The sequence below is a fragment of the Jaculus jaculus genome, chromosome 5 (genome assembly GCF_020740685.1).
Source record: "Jaculus jaculus isolate mJacJac1 chromosome 5, mJacJac1.mat.Y.cur, whole genome shotgun sequence".
Taxonomy (NCBI): domain Eukaryota; kingdom Metazoa; phylum Chordata; class Mammalia; order Rodentia; family Dipodidae; genus Jaculus; species Jaculus jaculus.
The window spans coordinates 48,896,343-48,915,651 of record NC_059106.1 but is presented as its reverse complement, the minus strand read 5'-3'; the positions used below and the strand labels follow the sequence as shown (position 1 = coordinate 48,915,651).

Genomic DNA, 19,309 nt, shown 5'->3' with positions numbered 1-19,309 from the left:
ACGTCCATCTCCTGACTCTGGTGCAGCTCGGCCTCATGCTCTTCCACTTGGGACCCTTCAGCCACCTCCCGGCCCCCTGTCCCGCGTCTGCCCTTCCTCTCCGTCTGCCTGCAGCCCGCGGTGGTTACGATCCCGGGGCTGTCTACCACTCAGCCGTCCTCAGTGGCTCCTCAGTGGGCTCTGGATGGCCGACCCTGCCACTTTGCCCACCCCTTCTGCAGTGTCGCCTAACACTTAGCTGCTTTTGCATTTCCAGCGTCCGCAGACCGGCTATCTCTGCTGCTCCCGGGGCCTGAGGGGTGACTGCTGCTCTTTTCTCAGCCGGAGAACTCTCACGCAGCCTTCAAGATCCTGCTTATATGCTTGTCTCGGTCAGGGCCGTCCCTGGTCCCCCACTGCTCCACTACCCCTCCCCCCCACGTGCTCACAGGTGCGCTCATGGATTCAGGAGACTTGCTGGCACAGCACCTCCCGCAGCTGAAATGAATTCAACCCACAGAGTCACTGGTGGCACGCCCGGACTTCCACAGAAGCAGGGACGGGCCTGGGTGCCACCCCCACCCCACCCCAGCAGTGTGTCTGGCACCTCACAGAACTCCAAACCAGGGTAAACATTTACCAACCGGCTCTCAGGCTTCTAGAAAGTGCACCAACTGCTAGCATCTGCTCGTCCATTTCTGAGGTGCACATGCCTCCCCCCCCGCCCCCGCCGCTGCCACCGTGGCCATCTTGCATTACCAACAGCGTGCCACTGTGGGCAGTTCTTGAGGCACTGCCTGGTTAGTCCAGGTGTTGTCTGCATGGGGATTTTAAAGAAGGGACTAGGAGTTAGGGAGGACGAGCTGCTGGCAGCCCCCCCGTGACTGCATTTACACCCTGTCCTACCCTCTTTGCCCATGGCAAGGTCTGTCCACCTGCCGCTGGCGCCCGGGGCCTGTCATTCTTTGCTGCACTGTGCATCGTAGGGGACAAAATAGCGTCCCTGTCCTCAACCCATGGAGTTTCAGGGAGCGTGACAATGACCCGTCCATCTCTGGCGCAGGGAAGGCCCTGTACACCCTGGGGCCTGGGATCTCAGACCAGCTCAAGTCCCCACCACAGCCAACTCGGATCAGCTCAGAACCCTCACCCTTGGGAAGTGGCAGGGGAGCCCCTGCCAATACCTTTATAGCCAAAAGCCAAGTCCTCGATTAAAAGCCCTGCTCTGTTGTGTGAGGCGGTTTGCGGTGGCTGTCACTTTGGATGTGGTACATTTAGCCACAGATCCCAGGAAAGAAGAGACAGGGCTCCCGCCCACAGGGGACAGGGACACAGTATGGGTCTCAAGGAGCGCTGGCTCCGAGTCTGCTGCTGGGGCCACGGCAGCTTTAATCCACCGTCACGGCCTCGTTCCCCTCTTTCTGAAAATCATATGCTTCCCTTTCCTTTCACTGCTGATACCGTGGCTTTGCAGGGACCCAGCAAGCCCTTGTAGCATTGGTCTCTGGCCTCAGAGGACCTCCTTTCTTTCTGCTCTTTCACCCACAGCACAAGAATTTTCTAAGAGGTCAAGGAATTGATCCCTTGTGCTTGGCAAGGCTCCGCCTTCTCTGTACTTGGCAACTCTCCATATATATATATATATATATATATATATATATATATATATATATATATATATATATATTTCTTTTTTTTACGGTTATCCAATGATCACTACTTCATGCCATAAACAGTATTCACTGAAAATCTTCCTCTTCTCCCCCTGCTAGCCTGTCCTACTGTAGACAACACTCTCTGCACTTGGGAAATTCTCATGTGGTCAGACATTGCTGAAGTCTGTCTTCCCCTCTTAGATCCTCCATCTATGCCTCTTAAAAAATATTTACTTATCTATTTGTGAGCAGAGGGAGGAGAGAGAAAGAGAGAGAGAGAATGGGAGAGAGAGAGGAGGAGAGAGAGAGGGAGAATGGGTGTGCCAAGGTCTGTTGCCGCTACAAATGGACTGCAGACGCATTGCCATTTTGTGCATCTGGCTTTATGTGGGTACTGGGGAATTGAACCCAAGGCAGCAGACTTTTTTAACCAATTGCCTTTAACTACCGATCCTTTAATTCTCCAGCCCCATCTCTGCACCTTTGCTGATGTTTCTCTGGCAACCTTTTCTCCCTTGAGTGGCCTGACAGATGGATCCCCTGAGAAGTGAAGGGAACTTCAAGCAGAGGGTCTACACTATGAACCTGTGGGGGGCACCGTGCTGGTGGTCCCACCTGAATGGCTGTCAGAGGCAGAGATGAGGTGATGAACTGCTGGGAGGGAGTTTAGGGCCTTAGAGGCCCTGGATCTCTACCTGGAATCTAGACATTTCTGCCTTTTCTGCTGGACCCATCAGTGCCTCTACAGCTGCTCTATGGCCTCTGTATAGCTCAGCTCAGCCAGCATCTGTGAAGCTAGGATCACTGTGATGGCCAGTTGACTCTTTGTCCATGTGTCCACAGGGACACAGGAGCCACCGCTGAGCCAGATCCCGAGCCTCTGGTCCAGTGGAGGGGCACCCGGGGACCTGATCTTCACGGGGATTTTTGTTGTTGTTGTCATTTACTTTTTGTGAAAGGGACTCACATAGCTCGGGCCTGGAAAGAAGTCACTATGCAAGATGATTTTGAACTCCTGGTTCCCCTGCCTCCACCTTCAAGTGCTGGGATTACAGACAGGCACCTCTGAGCCTGGCTTCTCTCAAATGCTTAACGCAAACCATCCAGCCTCACCTCCCTCAAAAGGCTTCACAGATAACCACCCTGGAAGCTCCCTAGCCCAGAGCTGAACCTCACTATTTATGGTATCAAGGCCAAGGGAGGGCTCAGGCCGATTGCTGGGTCATGTCTGTTTCTTCCCAAGGGATCACTTTGGTGAGAGCAGGCTTGGGGCGCCTGAGCATCGTACGGATGTGCCAAAGGAGGGTGGGTGTCCATCTTGGCTTGCCTCACCCTGCGTCCTCCACACGGTCACAGGAGTGCCCACGGCCAGAGCTGATGCCACAGCAAGCGCACTGTCACTGCCAGCCAAGGCCTCCTAGAATCCATGAATACATTGAGCCAGTGCCACAGCCTGGGACGGAGGGTCCCGGGTACTTCTACCCATTTTGCAATGGCCTTTTCTATGACCTGCCTTCACTGCCATCTGCTTCCTCTGATACTGGACTTATGGGAATGAAATAGCTCATGCTTCTAATAGTTTCGGTAATAGCCATCTGGGGCTAGGGAGATGGCTTAGTGGTTAAGGTGTTTGCTTACAAAGCCCAAGAGCCCAGGCTTAACTCCCCAGAACCCATGTAAGCCAGACGCACAAGGTGACGCGTGCACACAAGGTGGTGCAAGCATCTGGAGGTCTTGGCGTGCTAATTCTCGCACTCTCATAATTTTTTTTTAAAAATAATAAATAATGGGCTCTGGGGAGATAGCATCATGGTTAAGGTGTATGCGTGTGAAGTTTAAGGAGCCAGGTTTCATTCTCTAGGTCCCATGTGGGAAAGATGCACATGTGGCTAGAGGACCTGCCACACTCATTCTCACTCCCTCTCTCGCTCTCTGTGTCTCTAATAAATAAAAATTAAAAAAAAATCTAAAATCCCCCATAATACCTGTCGGAGAGGGGTGTACTGCATTAGCGGTCTATTGGACCCTGGTTCTCGTCCCTTGCTTCTTGTTGCCTGGAGCTACTGTGCCACCTCTCTGAGCCTCAGTTTCCTCACTTCTAGGGTTGAAAGAACAATGCATAATCACTGAGTTTGGTGCGGACTACTTAGTGTGATTTATGTTATCTCTCGTTTCTATTGGCACCCTCAGCCGCAGGCTGGGACATAGGAAGTGTCTGGGGACAGTGATGTGGAAGGATTTAACGAGTGTATGTGAGGTGCCCAGCACATGCCTAGCACAACAGGCACGCAATCAGCGTCACATGCTGCTCTCTGCCAGCTTTCCTCTCTTTTCTGTGCCCACCAGAGGCAGGCTTTGTCCATGGGTTGTAACAGCTGTCCATGTTGGTGGGCTTGCATCCTGCTGGGGGCTTTGAGGCAGCATGGAGTCCCCTCTGCCAGGCCCATCAGGCACCTTCACCTATGACGGCGAAGCTCCCATCTAGCCTCTGAGTCCTCCAGACTCTGGTAGGGAAGATGAAGTGGCCTAGTTGCCTGGCAGTGGGCGGGTGGTCCCCTGTAGGCAGTCCTGCCAGTAATGGGACTGAGGGCTCAGGGGCTCCGTGAACACAGAAAGCCTTTGGGGGCTTTTCTGAGGGATGACCCTCCAGCCCACTCCCTAGACGCCTTGTGCTCTGGGTTTCTGCTATGAGCTCAGTGAGGAACGTGGGCTCCCTGCTGGTGGCTGCTCAGGAGGAAAGGGCAGGAGGGCCTCTGGCTGAACAGAGCTAGGCATCTGAGACTCAACAGCCTTGCCAACAAGGACCTGGGAAGTTGGGTACCAGAATTCATCCAACATTGAGGCAGCAGATTTGTGGTTTCAGACACAAATTGGGCCCATGAACTCCAATGGACATCAAATTGTTAAAGGGCAAGTCATTAATAGTAAAGATCTGAGGTCCTCGTGATATACTTTTGGCTTCTTGAAAGGTTGGGAGATCTAGGAATGCCAGGCCAGCATACCCTCACTCTGAGCATCCTTGATTAGGGCGAGCAAGAACCTTCCCTTACGTGGTCCAGGAATGACCTACAATGCTGACCTGCCTGTCTGAGGGTTCCCACAGGCCTCTGAGTTTGAAATATAGGTGACTTGAGGCAGGGGAGCATGCCGTACAATGTTGGTGTAGGGCCAGCTCACAGAGGGCACTTGTTCCTGCCACCATGGCACACTTTTGCAGCGGGCCTATCACAGCTGACAGCAGATAGTAATTCCAGTTCACATGGCCAGGCCTGGTGAGCCCGTAGCCCACTCAGGCCTGGATCTTTGCAGCTGGGGGATGGGAGTGAACCCTTTCTCCCCTGAGGGATGAACTCAGGGCTCCTGACGACCACCTTGTAGGTGAGGACAGGTGAGGTCAGTGGAGGCCACTGTGTGCAGAGGGCTCTGCCAGGTCAGACTCCAGCCACAGTCACCAGCCTAGGCTTACAAGGTCTCTTTCCTGCAGACCCGTGACAAGTTTCTAGAAATTTCTGGACCCTTTTCTCCATTTATTGTCTCATCTTTGCAACACTCAAGGTATCTGCTCTCTACCTTAAACGGTGGGGAACTAAGGCTTTAAGGGACTGGCTGCCTGGCTGAGGTCACACAGGCTAAGTTGATTCCTAAGCGCAGCCTTCCCCATGCCCCTCTCCGCCAATGTCTGTCCAATCTGCTGGCTCAGCGGAACTTAGCCTTGACTCACACGTGCCAGCCGCAATTGGTGACCCTTCATCTATCAATGAACACCCTGGCTTATCTCCCGCCTCCTCTCCATCGTCGAGGATCTGGCCCTGCAGTGACAGCTGTCAGAGGTTACCTCCTCCCCTCCCTGGCCTGCACCCTGGCCAGAGGCTCCACACCCCTCTCAAGACATCAGCTTCCTAAGGAGCACAGTGTAGGGGGGTGGGCCAATGTGGGCGTGACTCTGACATGTCTGGTCTGTCCAGTGAGGCTGCCCAGAGTTTTCACAGGGTGCCAACAGACTCTGGCTGGCAGGAAAGCCAGAGACAGGTGAAGCCAGAGACAGGCGGGATGGAAGCGTCCATCTGTGAATGGCTTATACTTGGCAGACTGAGTGTCACCCAGGAAATAGCCTCTGGGTAGGCCTGTGGGGGATTATCTTCATTAGTTAATTGAGGGGGGAAGACCCGCTTTAGCTATGGGGAGCACCACTCCCTGCACTGTATAGAAAGGAGAGCACTGGCTGAGCAGCGTCATCCATCACTCTGCTTCCTCCCTGCGCTGAGTGTGAGCAGCTGCCTCAGCTCCTGCCGCCACGCTTTCCCTGCCATGATGCACTGAGACCCGGAACTGTGAGCTGAAAGAAGCTCCCCCTTCCCTGTCTCCCTTCCTTCCTTGCCTATGGTCAGATATGTTTCCCCAGCAATGAGAAAGTAACTAATACATCATTCTCTGGGCCCTGTGCAATAGACTCAGTTCCTTTGTCTACCCCCATGGGACCCCAGGCAGCAGGACAGCCATGCAAGCCCTGGTCCTAGCCCTTTAGCTAACCACTACCCTTGAGGCTGTGACCCTCAGGCTCAGGTCCTATCTGTGCTTTGGAGCTCTCAGATCATGTCTCCAGCATGCCTGGCTTGGCATGTGGCTTCCATCAACTGTCTCTCTTTCTGATACAGACTCATGTATTCCAGGCTGACCTTGAACTTCTGATTCTCCTGCCTCTATCTTGCCAGTGCTGGGTTTACAGATGCCCATCTGCCTGGTTTTTCCGTCTCTTGTTATGCACACAGAAAACCTCCATGGCCCCTAGGGGCCTTTAATGGCTAGACAATGTCAGGAAGAGGTATGATTAGACAACCCCCAAGAACAACTGATTTAGCACTGCTCAGCATAGCACACTGGACCTAAAGGGGCCTGAGGACACCACCCATGCCAGTGTTTCTCAGAGTGGTCCAGGGCCTAGACTGAAAGGCATGGCGCTGGCGTCAACTCAGCTAGATGGGGGAAGTGACATCGTTTTCCATAGTACAGAACTTGTCAGAGCCTTGATAAGCTAACATGCCCTATAGGGTAGGAACAAGAGAGTGTTTACAGAATTTATTGGCCAGGGACCTCTTTTTTTTCTTCCTCCTAGATGACTATTATGGTCTGTTGCAGTTCAAGGCACTGGGCGGGGAGCGAGGACCCCTGGATTCCAGTGCTAGCTCAGACATGAACAGCTGCTTGGTGGTGGACAGTCTCTCCCATCTGCAGTACAGGCATGCTGGGTGTGAGAGGTCACCAAGAGCCCCTCAGCTCCAACGTGCTCACCTCCTATATGCCTGGACTGGCCTAGCAGCTTGGGCAGTTGCCACACTTATCTGAGCCTCAGTGTCCCCATCTGTACAATGGGCTGTCCTGTCTACCGGAGGGCTGGTGACAGGATGAAGTGAGGTCACTGCCATCGTTGTTGGCGTATTCATGGCTGCTCAAGCTGTGCCTTCTGTGTGGGCTGGCTCATGCCGATTTTGCACCTTGTTACTCCTGTTGTGCAGCTGAGGAAGCTGAGGCCCAGCCCTTGAACAACTTGCCAAAAGTTTCCATGATCAAGAGTCAGGACTGGGGTTGGAGAGATGGCTTAGTGGTTAAGGTCCTTTCCTGCGAAGCCTAAGGACTCAGGTTCTATTCCCCAGTACCCAAGTAAGCCAGGTGCATAAGGTGGCACATGCATCTGGAGTTCTTTTGCAGTGGCAGGAGGCCCTGGCAACCAATTCTCTCTCTCCCTCTCTCAAATAAATAAATAGTAAATAAAATATCAAAAGAAAAGTGTCCAGACTAAGGTTAGGCTCAGGAAGTCTGCCTAGAATCTGCACTATGAACTCTACTCCCATATGCCTGTGACAGACCATTGCAAATTGCAAAGAACTGGGTAGAGATGCTGCCCAGCATGGTCTGGATGGGGTTCATCCAGGCTCCAAGTTCCTGGCCTAGTGGTGTGGGGCTCTGGCCTCACCTAGCACACTTAGAAGCTGTGAGCTCTATGTCCCTAGTCTCCTGGAATGAAAGATGAGACCGTACTGCTTACTCCTGATGGGGAGAAGGGCTGAATGGAAAAGCTGGGAGTGGTCCTCCACAGGACCTGTGTTCTCCTCCCATCCGGCGGGGGGACAGCTCATGGGCGAGGGGAGCTCCGAGAGGAATGCTTTCACGCTCACTCACTATTTCAGAGCCTTTGCTCAAGTGACCTCACGTGCACAGGCTCAAGAAGCCAGAACTGGGCTGGGATGTAGCTCAGTTGGTAGTGGTCTTGCCTAACACGTACCACCGAAGCCAGCTGTGCTGGCGCACACACGTAATCCTACCACTTGGGAGATAGAGGAAGGAAGATCAGAAGTTAGAGCCATCTTCAGTTATAAAAAGAGCTTGAGGCTAGACTGGGATACATGAGACTTGTGTCAAAAATAAAACCTAAAACTGGTGTGGTGGTGGCACATTTTTATTCCCAGCACTTGAGAGGCAAAGGTAGGAGGACTGCTCTGAGTTCGAGACCAGTCTGGGACTACAGAATAAGTGCCAGGTTGGCCTGGGCTAGAGTGAGACCCTACCTACAAAAAAAAACTAAAACAAAGCTGGTCATGGTGGTGCCATGCCTTGAATCCCAGCACTCGGGGGGCAGAGGTAGGAGGATCCCTGTGAGTTCAAGGCCAGCCTGAGACTACATAGTGAATTCCAGCTCAGCCTGGGCTAGAGAGAGACCTTACACCAACACCCCCCCTCAAAAATAATAAACGAGGGCTGAAGAGATGGCTTAGCGGTTAAGCACTTGCCTGTGAAGCCTAAGGACCCCGGTTCGAGGCTCGGTTCCCCAGGTCCCACGTTAGCCAGATGCACAAGGGGGAGCACGCATCTGGAGTTCGTTTGCAGAGGCTGGAAGCCCTGGTGCGCCCATTCTCTCTCTTCCTCTATCTGTCTTTCTCTCTGTCTGTTGCTCTCAAATAAATAAATAATTAATTAAAAAAATAATAAACGAACGAAACAAACAGCAGTAATAAGAAACAAGTTGAAGTTAGGTCCCCAAAGGCAGTGTGTTGATGTGGGATGGTGGCTTAGGGCAGGTTAGAGGCAGTGAATGCCTCCGGAGGGATGCACAGGCCCTTCAGGGACTTTATGGACCACAGCGGGATAACCACAACCTTGGTTTGTGTTTAAGAAAACCTAGGGCCCAGAGCAGGAAGTCAACTTGTGCATGGTCACACAGTGAGTCCTTAGTCAAATGAGGCAGGGCTCTTGTCTGTGCTGGGCTGAGGGCGACGGGACATCAGTGATGGGAAGGCTGGATGTCCCAGGAGTCTGAGGCAGGGTGAGAGCAGATCCTCCTGGCCCCTCCACAACAGAACCATGAGTACCTCCTCTTTGGAGCATGGCTTGTCACTGAGGGCTTACTGTGTAGTGTTTGTGGGGCATGGCCCGGCTGGTGAGGGCCCCCGGTACTCAGCAGAAATGCTGGTGGGCCACAGGGCAGGAGGGGGTCTGTCACAGCAGATGACATGCTTACAATCTGGACCTCACTGGGCCAAATACTGTATCCCTGTTCTCTGGTGAGCGCCTCTCTGGAAGTTGGAGACCTCTTTGTGTGCCAACAAGGTTCCTAGTGCTGTAAGTGGCTTGGCTTCTGGAAAGAGCCCTAGCAAAGCGCTATCGGGAGGCAGTCGGGGGTCCTGTCTGTGCGTGGCTCCTCCTCAATGGGGGAACCCTAAGCTGCCCGAGGGACGTGGACTTAAACTGCCTTAGGAAGCCCCTGGAAGCTCTGCAGATGTCCAGGCCTTCGATACAGAGGGAGTGGATGAGGCCTGAGAATCTGTCCCCTAGAGCTAACTACTTACTGACCTGACTTGTGGCTCTTAACCTTTCTTTTCTCGCTTTCCTACATCCCAGGACTCTTCAAATGGACCCATGGCCGGAAGGCCAGCATGCAACGGATGAGCACCCACTTCTGGCTGGACGTGTTCTAGACCGCAGCTGCCACTCTTTCACTCCCTGACAGACCTCTGAGGAACCCCTCCGGCTTCTCTGAAACACAGTTTGCAAACCTACTTATTACACTCTCATCCTCTTTGGGAAACTGACCCTAAGAGACAACCTGCTAAGGGCTCAATTTTAGCTCTTTCATGAGACTTTCTGAAGTTCCCTGACCCTTGTCGGTCATGTGACCCTGGGCTTGATCGGAGACCAAAAATTGTCTCAGCTGCTGTGTTCTGCCTTCTCCTCCGGGCTGTGAGACTCTGGGCTCTATGTGCCTCTGCTAGGTCATGGGTAACAGTATTTCTCATGGACAGCTGCTGGAAGGGTGAGTGACTGGAAAGAGATTAGCAGAGCAGTCAAGAGGGAGATCATGGGTGAGGCAGCCTCACAGCTATTCCTGCCTCTGACCTCTCTCTCTCCTTTTTTTTTTTTTTTTTGAGGTAGGGTCTCACTCTAGCTCAGGCTGACCTGGAATTCACTCTCAGGGTGGCCTCAAACTCACAATGATCCTCCTACTTTGCCTTCTGAGTGCTGGGATTGAAGGTGTGCACCACCATGCCCGGCTGACCAGTGCCTCTTTTTTAAAATTTCTGTTTATTTATTTGAGAGAGGAAAGGAGAGGGGGAGGGAGAGAAGGAAGCAGATAGAGAGAGAGTGGATACACCAGGGCCTCTAAATGAACTCCATATGTGTGCGCCCCTTTTATATCTGACTTACATGGGTACTGGGAAATCGAACCTGAGTCCTTAGGCTTTGCAGGCTAGTACTTTAACCACTAAGCCATCTGTCTCTTGATAAAGGCGCTGCCCTGGAGTGACCTCTGGAATCTCCAGGCCTAGAGGCAAGCACTCTACCATCTGAGGTCCACGTCCCCAGGCCCACCACAAGCTTCTTGAGCACTGACAAACAGGAAGTGTCGGGCACTCTGTTTCTGTTGATGCTAGAGACAAGGCTTCCTATTGGGACTGGTGGTTTCTACACCCCTCTGCCGTGGCGCAGAGGAGACAGTCTTCTTTCTCACGGCCCTGGAGCTGAACGTGGGTTTGGAACCCATGACTGGAGGGATTCACGTTCTCACAACCCCGTGTCCTCACTTTCTTTTTCTCCCAAGGAAAGTCCTGATTGAATCATTTGGGACTCAGGACCTGTCAAGCCTCTTCCACACTTTTTCCTACTTTCTGTTGAGCTTATCATTAATGTCCTACAAAGTTCGGGAAAAGCACAAGTCTGGGCCACTGAGAGGGGGAGGGCGTTATCATTTTTCAGATGTGTTCACTGGGGTCCAAATGTTAGGGTCAAAGCTGAAAGATAGTGTGGGCATGGTCTGGGACTCACTGGGGGCTGCCAGGGTCCCCTGGATGGGACACCCACCACTTCTCAAAGGCGAATCATTCCTTTGAGCTGGGAGCATGGCATGCTGGTTTATACACTTCCCTAGTGCGACAAATGGTACTTCCCGGTGATGCCACAGAGCAACCAGGCATCCCCAAATCTGAAACTCAGAAAAGCAAACGTGCCACCAGCCTCTGACGCAGTGGCAGTGTGGAGGGGTATCCTGCAGGAAAGTGTCAAGCTTTGCAGTTGTTAATTCTGCTTCTTTTATGCTTTGAGACAGAGTCTCATGTAGCCCAGGTTGCCCTTGAACTCACTACGCAGCTCAAGATGACCGTGAACTCCTGACACTTTTCAGATCCCATAGCCACAGTGTTGGGGTCACAGGTGTGTGCCATCATGCCTGGTTTATTCAGTGATGGGGCATAAACTCAAGGTTTTGTGTTTGCTGGGCACACACTCTACCAGCTGAGTTATACCTCCAGCCCTAGTCCTTAAACACCAATCTTCTGGTGACCCTGTTCTCAGGACGCCGTGTGCAGGACACGGGGCACCGGATGACACACAGCACAGGAGGCTACTTGAGTATCACAGAACTGGCCCTCAGGAGGCCACGCACGTCACCACCCCTCCGTTGCCTTGCAGACACATACCCTCAACTGCCCATGGAGTGATGGGCCACAACTGATATGTAAATATTTTCTACCATACAAACTTCCAAGATGTTTTTTGATGTTTATAAGGGGCTGTTTTATAACACAAAAGCTCAGCTATCCTTTATGAAGAAGTCACGGGCCTTGCTCCTCTTACCACATCACCATCGGGGGTTTCTCCACCGGATGACCCAGGGAGGGACCTTATTTCGTGTGTACGGAGGGATCCATGTTAAAAAAGCTTAAGAGTCATTTGTTCAGAACAGACAGGAAGGGAGACAGGGGTATCTCTGAAATGTGTTTTGCAAAATGCACGTTCTGGATGTGAGGGCTCCTAAGTGTTTAAAAACCAAACTCTTAACAAGCTGAAAGTCAGTCCAGATGGGACAGTGTCTGCTGTCCCAGTTACGCGGGAGGCGGCAGGATTGGTCCAAGGCCTACGGGTTAGCCTGAGCAACTTAGTGAGATGCTGTCTCAAAAGAAAAAGAGTGCTAGGGGTGTATCTCAGTGACAGAGAATTGCCCACCACACCAGAGGACCCAGGTTTGACCCTCAGTACTGAAAAAAAAAAAAGAACAATGTCCCATGGTGCAACCACATCTCACCCACTTTGGATTCTGGATTCCCAGAGCCCAGGTGAAACGAAGTGGATAGCAGTGGCCCAACGCCCCTGGGCCTCGGGGTGGGGCAGCACCCCGCTACTCACTGGCTCTCCTGGAGGGGTGGGGGTGCCGCACGCCTCAGGACTGCAGTTCAGGAATCGTTAGGAGAGGGCTTGGGCGGCAGCACAAATGCAGGTCACGCTGCTGCCTGTCTGGCTACGGTAGGGACACAGAGCTCACGCTGCGCCCTGTGAGGCCTGCTTGGGCTGTGTGATCCCCACTTGCTCAAACTTAGGGGGTTTCTTTCTGGGCCTAGGGAAAAGGGCCAGTAAGAGGTTTTTCTATAAAAACAAAGCTATTTGGAGGGCCGGGTGAGGATGGGAGTACTTTAAGCCAAGGCCTGCTGAGCAGAGAAGATGCCCCGGAAGCACAGATTTTTATGGGTTCCAGCCTCTGTCTACCTGGGTGCTGGGGTACAGCCAGACTCTAGGTTCAAAGCCCAGGTGCTCTGTGACCTCGCACAACGTTTTCTCATCAGTAACAGGTCGCAGGAGGGTTAACAAGGTTAACACGAGGTAAGTGCGCAGCATGGAGCCTGGCCTATGGCAAATGCATGATGCATGTTAGATACTGTTGTTATTATTACCGGTCACGTTGGCTGGGGCCTTTCAGGATGGTGGGAGAGCATGCAGAAGGGCACTGAGGGAGTCCTGCAGGTTAAGTGGCACAAGCCAGGGTCATGATCCACAAGGAAGGTTGGAGACTGGCGCCTTCTGAACCAACTGCGTGCATCCTGTGTAGCTGAACGCTGCTTCTGGATGCCCTGGGAAGCCCTGCCCCAATGACTGACAGGTGTCACTTGAAGTCAATCAGTTGTAGCAAGCTCTCAGGGGATAATCTCTTAACAAGGAGGCCCCAGTATGGGCATCGTTCAGCACAGAATGCTTCCCTCCCATGGGCAGGGCTCTGGGTTTTACCCCCAGCTATTTTCCTCCCCATTTAAAAAAAAAAAAAAGCACAAATGACGTATCTGGATAGAACTTCTGAGTCAGGGGTGTCTCTGCTCTTGAGAAGGTGGCAGGATCATAGCTAGGACCTTGGCCAATCCCTCCTTTCTTGGCCAAAGTTTTCCCCATGTTTTTGGCCAGTCAGAGGGTTAGGAGGAGTAGGTTAATTCTAAGATGGCAAACAGACCTCATCCTTGTAAGCCAACACTGGTTGTTTGATTTATGAGGCTTTTGTAAAATGAGAGGTCTGAGGATGGATGGGTTCCACAGATTCTTTGATCCATTAGTGATGCCTGTACAAGGCCAGGCATAGGCTACGATGGCACGTGTGTGAACATGCCTGTCTTCCTCAAATGAGCCCTATGGCTCTTAGCCCCTGACTGCCCCTCAGAATCACCAGAGGTGAATAAAAAGCCTTTCACGCCGAGAGTGTGGCTGGTACTGGTAGTTTTTCCCCTACGGTGTGGCCACTGAGAACACAGGTAATCCCAAATTCCTTGTGGTCCTGAGGTTCCCTGGCCATGTGACTGCTTTACATGTTGCTGCATGGCGCCCATCTTGCCGCTCTGTGTTCTCTGCTATCACAGCTAGGAGGGAGGTGAAGCGCAGTGGCCCGTCAGCCACACTGCAAAGCCCAGTATTATTTTCTCAGTAGGGAACTGGAGATTGAGGGCACTGGCTTATAATGAAGGTTTGGGGTTACCTATAGTGGGCCCTTTGCTGGGACATGGGAAGGGACCTTGGAGGACCCACTCTCTCTCCCCTGCTGTCTCAAGCTACTCTGATTTCCCCTGGGAGAGAAGGAACTTTAAATGACACAGAGGCCTGTTGGGGCCCTGTGGCAAGTGACATGTTCCAAGGTCACAGCAGCAGCAGCTCTGAGTCTCCAGGAAAGGGAGGGGAGTGGTAAAAGCTGGTGAGCTGAGCTGATGGGGTCTCTGAGCTCCAGGGAGTGAGTGGGGTTCTGGGCACAAAGGAGCCGTGTTAGCATGGGGCAACCCTGATTGCTAACAAATTAGGAGAGGCAGCAGAGGCTCGATGTTCTGGGAGGCCACGTGCAGAGGCCAAGCACCCAGCTGGCTTTCCTCGGCCCTTCCCCATCACCCAGCCTGGAATTCCGAGGAGTCAGTCAGTCGTGTGAGCTGTGGCTCCCGGCGGGGTAAGGCCTCCCACCCCGCAGCAAAATAGAGGCAATCAACTCACATAGAATTCCATCATATTTTAAAATAAGCTTTATTTAGATTTTTTTTTAAATATTTTATATTTGCATCCATGCCTTCGAGAAACCTCTCCCTCGGGAAAAGGTTATTTTCATCTAATGTTTCCCATAACTCATTCGCTATTTGACGTAGTCCTCTTAAATAAACCACCCTTACTAACTCTCAGAATTATCTCCTAATTTACAAAAACTGAAATGAAAGGAACTAATAAAAATCATTACTAGGAGTGGTGAAAATCTTGTTTTCTTGTAAATAAAGGGAAAAAACCATAAAAATAAACTGGTAATTCATAGTAATAATAATAATAATAATAATAACTTCAAGTGGGGAGAGGGAGAAAAGTGTTTTCTAAAGATCTCTCTCTAAAGCCAGCTCTGGCCATGCTCCCTCACCACTAGGCTTGGTTAATCAGCTAAGCAAAGAGATCGAGGAAGGTCTAAGCAACAATCCCCGCGTGCTCTCTCCCAGCCTCCAGGCCAGGTCGGAAGGGAAGGGGGTGGTGCTGACAGGGGCGTTTCAGTTTGTTTTTAGAGACTTTGGACAAGAAATCCTATTTGTTCCAGGATCTCCAGCATTTAAAAATCTCCTTGCTATTTTTTTTTTTAAGAGTTGAAAATGTTGCTGTTAGTAGAGGCCACTACTGTGGCCCCGAGGGCGTGTGCATGAAGCTGTTAGCCATTGAGGAGTAAGTGAAAGGGACAACAGAGCGGAAGCAACCGGTAACTGAGTTCCGGGGGTGGGGTGGACCTGGCTGGCAGCTCAAGGTTTCTCTACACCCTGGTGGCAGAATGCACCCAGTTCCTATGCTGGTGAAATTTCTTGGGGCCAATATGGCTCCCCAGTTGGCTATTGGCCCGAGGCACCTGCCAACCCTTCTGGGGTGAGCCTGGCTTGGGTGCCTAGGAAACTGGAGGACTGGGCACAGGAGAACCCAAGACAGGCTACCTATGTGTGGCCCAAGGAACTGAATGCAAATGGGGGGCAGAGGGCTCCCCTATTGGACACTGCCCCCAGCAGTCCTCCCCAGAAGGTGGGCACCTCCACCCAAGCAAGGCACCTGACTGGCTCACGTGCAGAGTAACCCAAAGCTGGGAAGGACACAGGTGCAGGGAGGATGTGGGTGCCATCCCGAGGCCCCTTGTAAGTGGACTCAAGCTCAAGTCTCTTTGGTCACAGACCCTGTGGATGTGCCCCAGGATGCCCTTCCATGGACTCAACCTCTCTCCCAAGACAGGCCCAAGAGAAGGGGACCGTGTTCTTCTCACTGAAGTGAGACATATCTGTATGTCAGATAAATAAATATATATATATATAGAGAGAGAGCAAGGCCGGAGAAGAAGGTGGTGGGAAGAAAGTGGGAGCCCTCTCATGCAAGGACAGCAGCCGGGAGAGACAGAAAAAGGAGAACAAGTAAGCTGGTAACCCGAGGTGCCCGGTTCTAGCCATCCTAATTCTACCTTGCGCAGTGGCAGCAGCGGCATGAACACAGAATAAACTCAGCAGAAATGCCCGCCCCCGCCCGCCCCGTGGAAAAATATACATTCCGTTATTTACGTAATAATTTAGATAGAATATGTTTTCTGCATTTGTGCAAATAAATTAAACGCAACAGTTTTCTTTTCTTTTTTTTTCCATAAAGAAAGAAATAGCAAAACAATTTAAAAACAGGCAGGCCATTAAAAAGAGCCCATTTGACCCCTTACGAACACAGCCAAGCCAAGGCCCTTTGGCTGGCTGGACTCGCGAGTCGGTTGCAGAGAGTGACCTTACCCTGACGGAGATGGCATTGTGTGGTTAAAGTGACTTAGGCGCACCGCCGAGAACAGGGTCTGGTCCCACACGTTCACACTGGGGGACTGGAGGAAGGGACAGGGAGCACAGACCACATCCTCGGCCAGATGGGCTGCGGGAGGGGGGGCTGGACGCGGGACATGTACAAGCACGGAGTGCACACCGTTTGTTATTTACAAGTACACAGCAGTCCTTCAAGTTCTCAAGTTTGGTCAAAGGGAGGAGGGGAGGGGGAGAAGGGAGGGCATGGGAGGGGGAGGGGAGAGGGAAACTAACGAACCAAACAGTAAAGAAAAACAAAAACCAAACATTGAAACAAAAAAAAAAAAAGAAAACAAAACGAGATTAACAAACACGAGTGTATCGCTCGGAGACAACAGAGTTGACAAGAGTCACGCACGGTTTGCGGTATGTACATCAATTACAGAGGTGGCGACGCGGGGGGGAGGGGTCACACTGGAGTTTTTGCCTGTTGGAGGCACTCGGCCACACACACCCACGTGAGGACACACGTGCGCGCACACACCCCACACAGCCCCCACGCCACCCACTCACGCTTGCTCACCCCCACACACGCACACGTAGACACACGCACACGTAGACACACACCCCCCCCGCGGGCAGCGGGCGAAGGGCGGCGGGCTATCACCAGTCCGCGTCCTCCTCTATGTAATAATCGGGGGCGGTACCATCAAAGAGGCCCGGGTCGAGGGACTTCCGCTGTTTTCCTCTGGCGAACACTCGGGAGATGGAGCCAAATCCCATCTTCTCTTTCTTCTTTTTCCGTTTTTGGTCTTCAAGATCCTCTAGTGACTGAAGAAGCCAGTGGCAGGAGGGGAGGGGAAAAGAACAGAAGCAAGCTTAGCCTGGTGGGCAGGACCCTCGGCTAAGCCAGGGGTCAAGGTCAGGTCAAGGGTAGCGAAGGACAAAGAAGCTAGGGTCTGGGACCAGGACCAGAATCCTAGGGAACTGCCTCTCTCCCCCTCTGTGAAGGTCACTCTCTGGTTGTCAACTTGACACTGTTCCGAATCAACATGGAAACTAATTTCTGGGCGTGTTCGTGAGAGATTAGGTTCATTGCGGTAGGAAGACCCACCCTAGATGTGGGTGGTACCCTATATATCGTTGGTACCTGGGGTCCTGAACAGAAAGGAGAAAAGTGAGCTGAGCAGCAGAAATCATGGCTTTCTGGACTGGATGTGACCAGCTGCCTCCCGCTCCTGCTGCCTTCCCCCTCGTGAGGGACTGTGTCCCCTGGAACTGTAAACCCTTCCTCCCTTAAGTTGCTTCTTGTCAGCCATTTGGTCACTGCAACAGCAGTATTTCCTCTAAGTGAGCTCAGGCCAGGCTCAAGCCTTTCACACACAGCAACGTAACCCACTGAGGATGTCTCAAGCGCACCACTGACAGACATGGCTCCCATCACAGCCCAGCGTGGGAAGGCCATGCAATGACCCGGAGCTGCTGCTGTCGCCTGTACAGTAGGCACTACTTAAATTCAATTTGCGGACACCCTCCAGGTACTTGCTGTGAGCTTACAAGGGTACTGCATTCGGCCACTGCCCACGGCCAGTCTGTGATGCCAGGTGACCATGGGATACCCAGGTGGTGCAGGCCATATGTAGAGCAGGTGTGCTAAGCACATGGTGCATAGGATCGGGGCCTGGATGTGTGGGAAGCCTGGCCTTGTACTGGCTGGAGCCAGGCCCCTGAAGCTGATGGCACTGGACAGAAGTAGGACTGGCCTTTGGGGAGCAGGGAAGGGGCTGGGGCTCAGGGGCTGGTCCCGTGTCACTCCCTGTGGGAACACAGAAAGCCTCAAGCTTCTCCTCTTGGGCTGGGGACAATATGGGGATAATAATGACAATGTAAGGAAGAGGTCTGCCGAACTCATCTACTGGGTTGGGGTGGCACTACCATGTACAGACTGCCAAGACCTTCGTGTAAACACTTGGGGTAGCGTTATCCACCGACAGGCTGGGGCCTGGACTAGATTCAAGGTTCCCAGAACATTTAGAGACTCCCACCTGGGAGGAAAAGGCCAGGAATGTGCAATCTCCACTCGGGGACCACCACACAGATGGGTGGTTCACAGACTAGAATGTGGGGACCTCATGACCAGGGAGATACCCTCAGAGACTGTAGTTATTGTGTCTTTCCTGCAGCCTTCTCCCCATGCTGATGAGGACCTAAAATGCTATAAAGAGCTAAACTTTCTGGCAGCCAAGAGCCTATCACCTAGGGTTTGCCCTTTACAGAATAATGGCGTCGGGACTTTCAGAGATATTAGCGGTGAGGCTCAGGGCTCAAGGTGCCTAGCATGGTTCTTCCGGTCGTCGGGCACAACACGTGCTGACATGCCAAGCCAGGCTTGGTACCATGTACCAGACTCAGGGAGGGACTTGACTCCCCTCTACCTAGGGAAGTCACGGATGAGAGCCGGGCGATGAAAGGTTCAGGGGAGTGAGAGGAGAGGTCATGGTCAAGCTGCGGTGGGGGGAGAACCGAGGCACACTTACCTGTACAATAGGGTTGTGAAGGTTCTTCTGAACTGGGCCGGGACTGTCGCCCTGTAGCCAAAGGAGAACAGGAAGATGAAGTAACAGACACGTAATGCAGGCGAGGACAGGTGGCCTGTGGGTGTGGGGCCTTCTGTGGCAGGAAGCCATCTCTCCGGGGCCGCCCTGCTTCTACAGAGGGTATCCTGCCTCCCACCTCCCGATGCTGAAGCTCCCCGATGGATGGAAGATGGCAGCTGGGGTTCAGGTGTCACCCGGCCTAGGACACTCGGGGTGCTCTCCCACCTCCTGCTCAACTGTAACATGCTCAGCTTGAGTTCCTGCCTTGACTGGTCCACTGGGTTTGAACTGAAGGTTGCTTCTACTGTATATATATTTTTTTCATAAAGAAATAAACATTTATGGAAAAGGTGTATTGGGGGCTGGCGGGGCAGCTTAGCATGTGCAAGGCCCTGGATTCTACCTCCCAACATTGAAAAAAACCGCATAATAAATGAAAGGATTTGGAAACAGTGCCAGGCTCAGGAGAGTCATTAATTCATCCTGAAATCAACACAGCGGTCTCTTAATC

General features: G+C 52.4%; 1 protein-coding gene across 3 annotated transcripts in view; it reads right to left on the bottom strand.

The window, feature by feature from the left end:
- Positions 1 to 19,309, bottom strand: part of Kazn (kazrin, periplakin interacting protein) — a 361,840-nt gene that overhangs the window by 11,951 nt on the left and 330,580 nt on the right. Inside the window, exons 7-8 of one of the 3 annotated variants that reach the window (XR_006637200.1) lie at positions 18,739 to 18,789; positions 16,909 to 17,032 (exon numbers count right to left, since the gene is read on the bottom strand). Coding sequence is in view for 2 of the 3 variants with exons in the window: in XM_045150201.1 (XP_045006136.1) it covers positions 16,865 to 17,032; positions 18,739 to 18,789 (219 nt within the window). In the remaining variant the exon portion in view is untranslated. Of the gene's footprint in view, positions 1 to 14,422; positions 17,033 to 18,738; positions 18,790 to 19,309 lie in introns of those variants that run through there. The other 2 variants (XM_045150201.1, XM_045150202.1) reach the window with 2 other exon arrangements.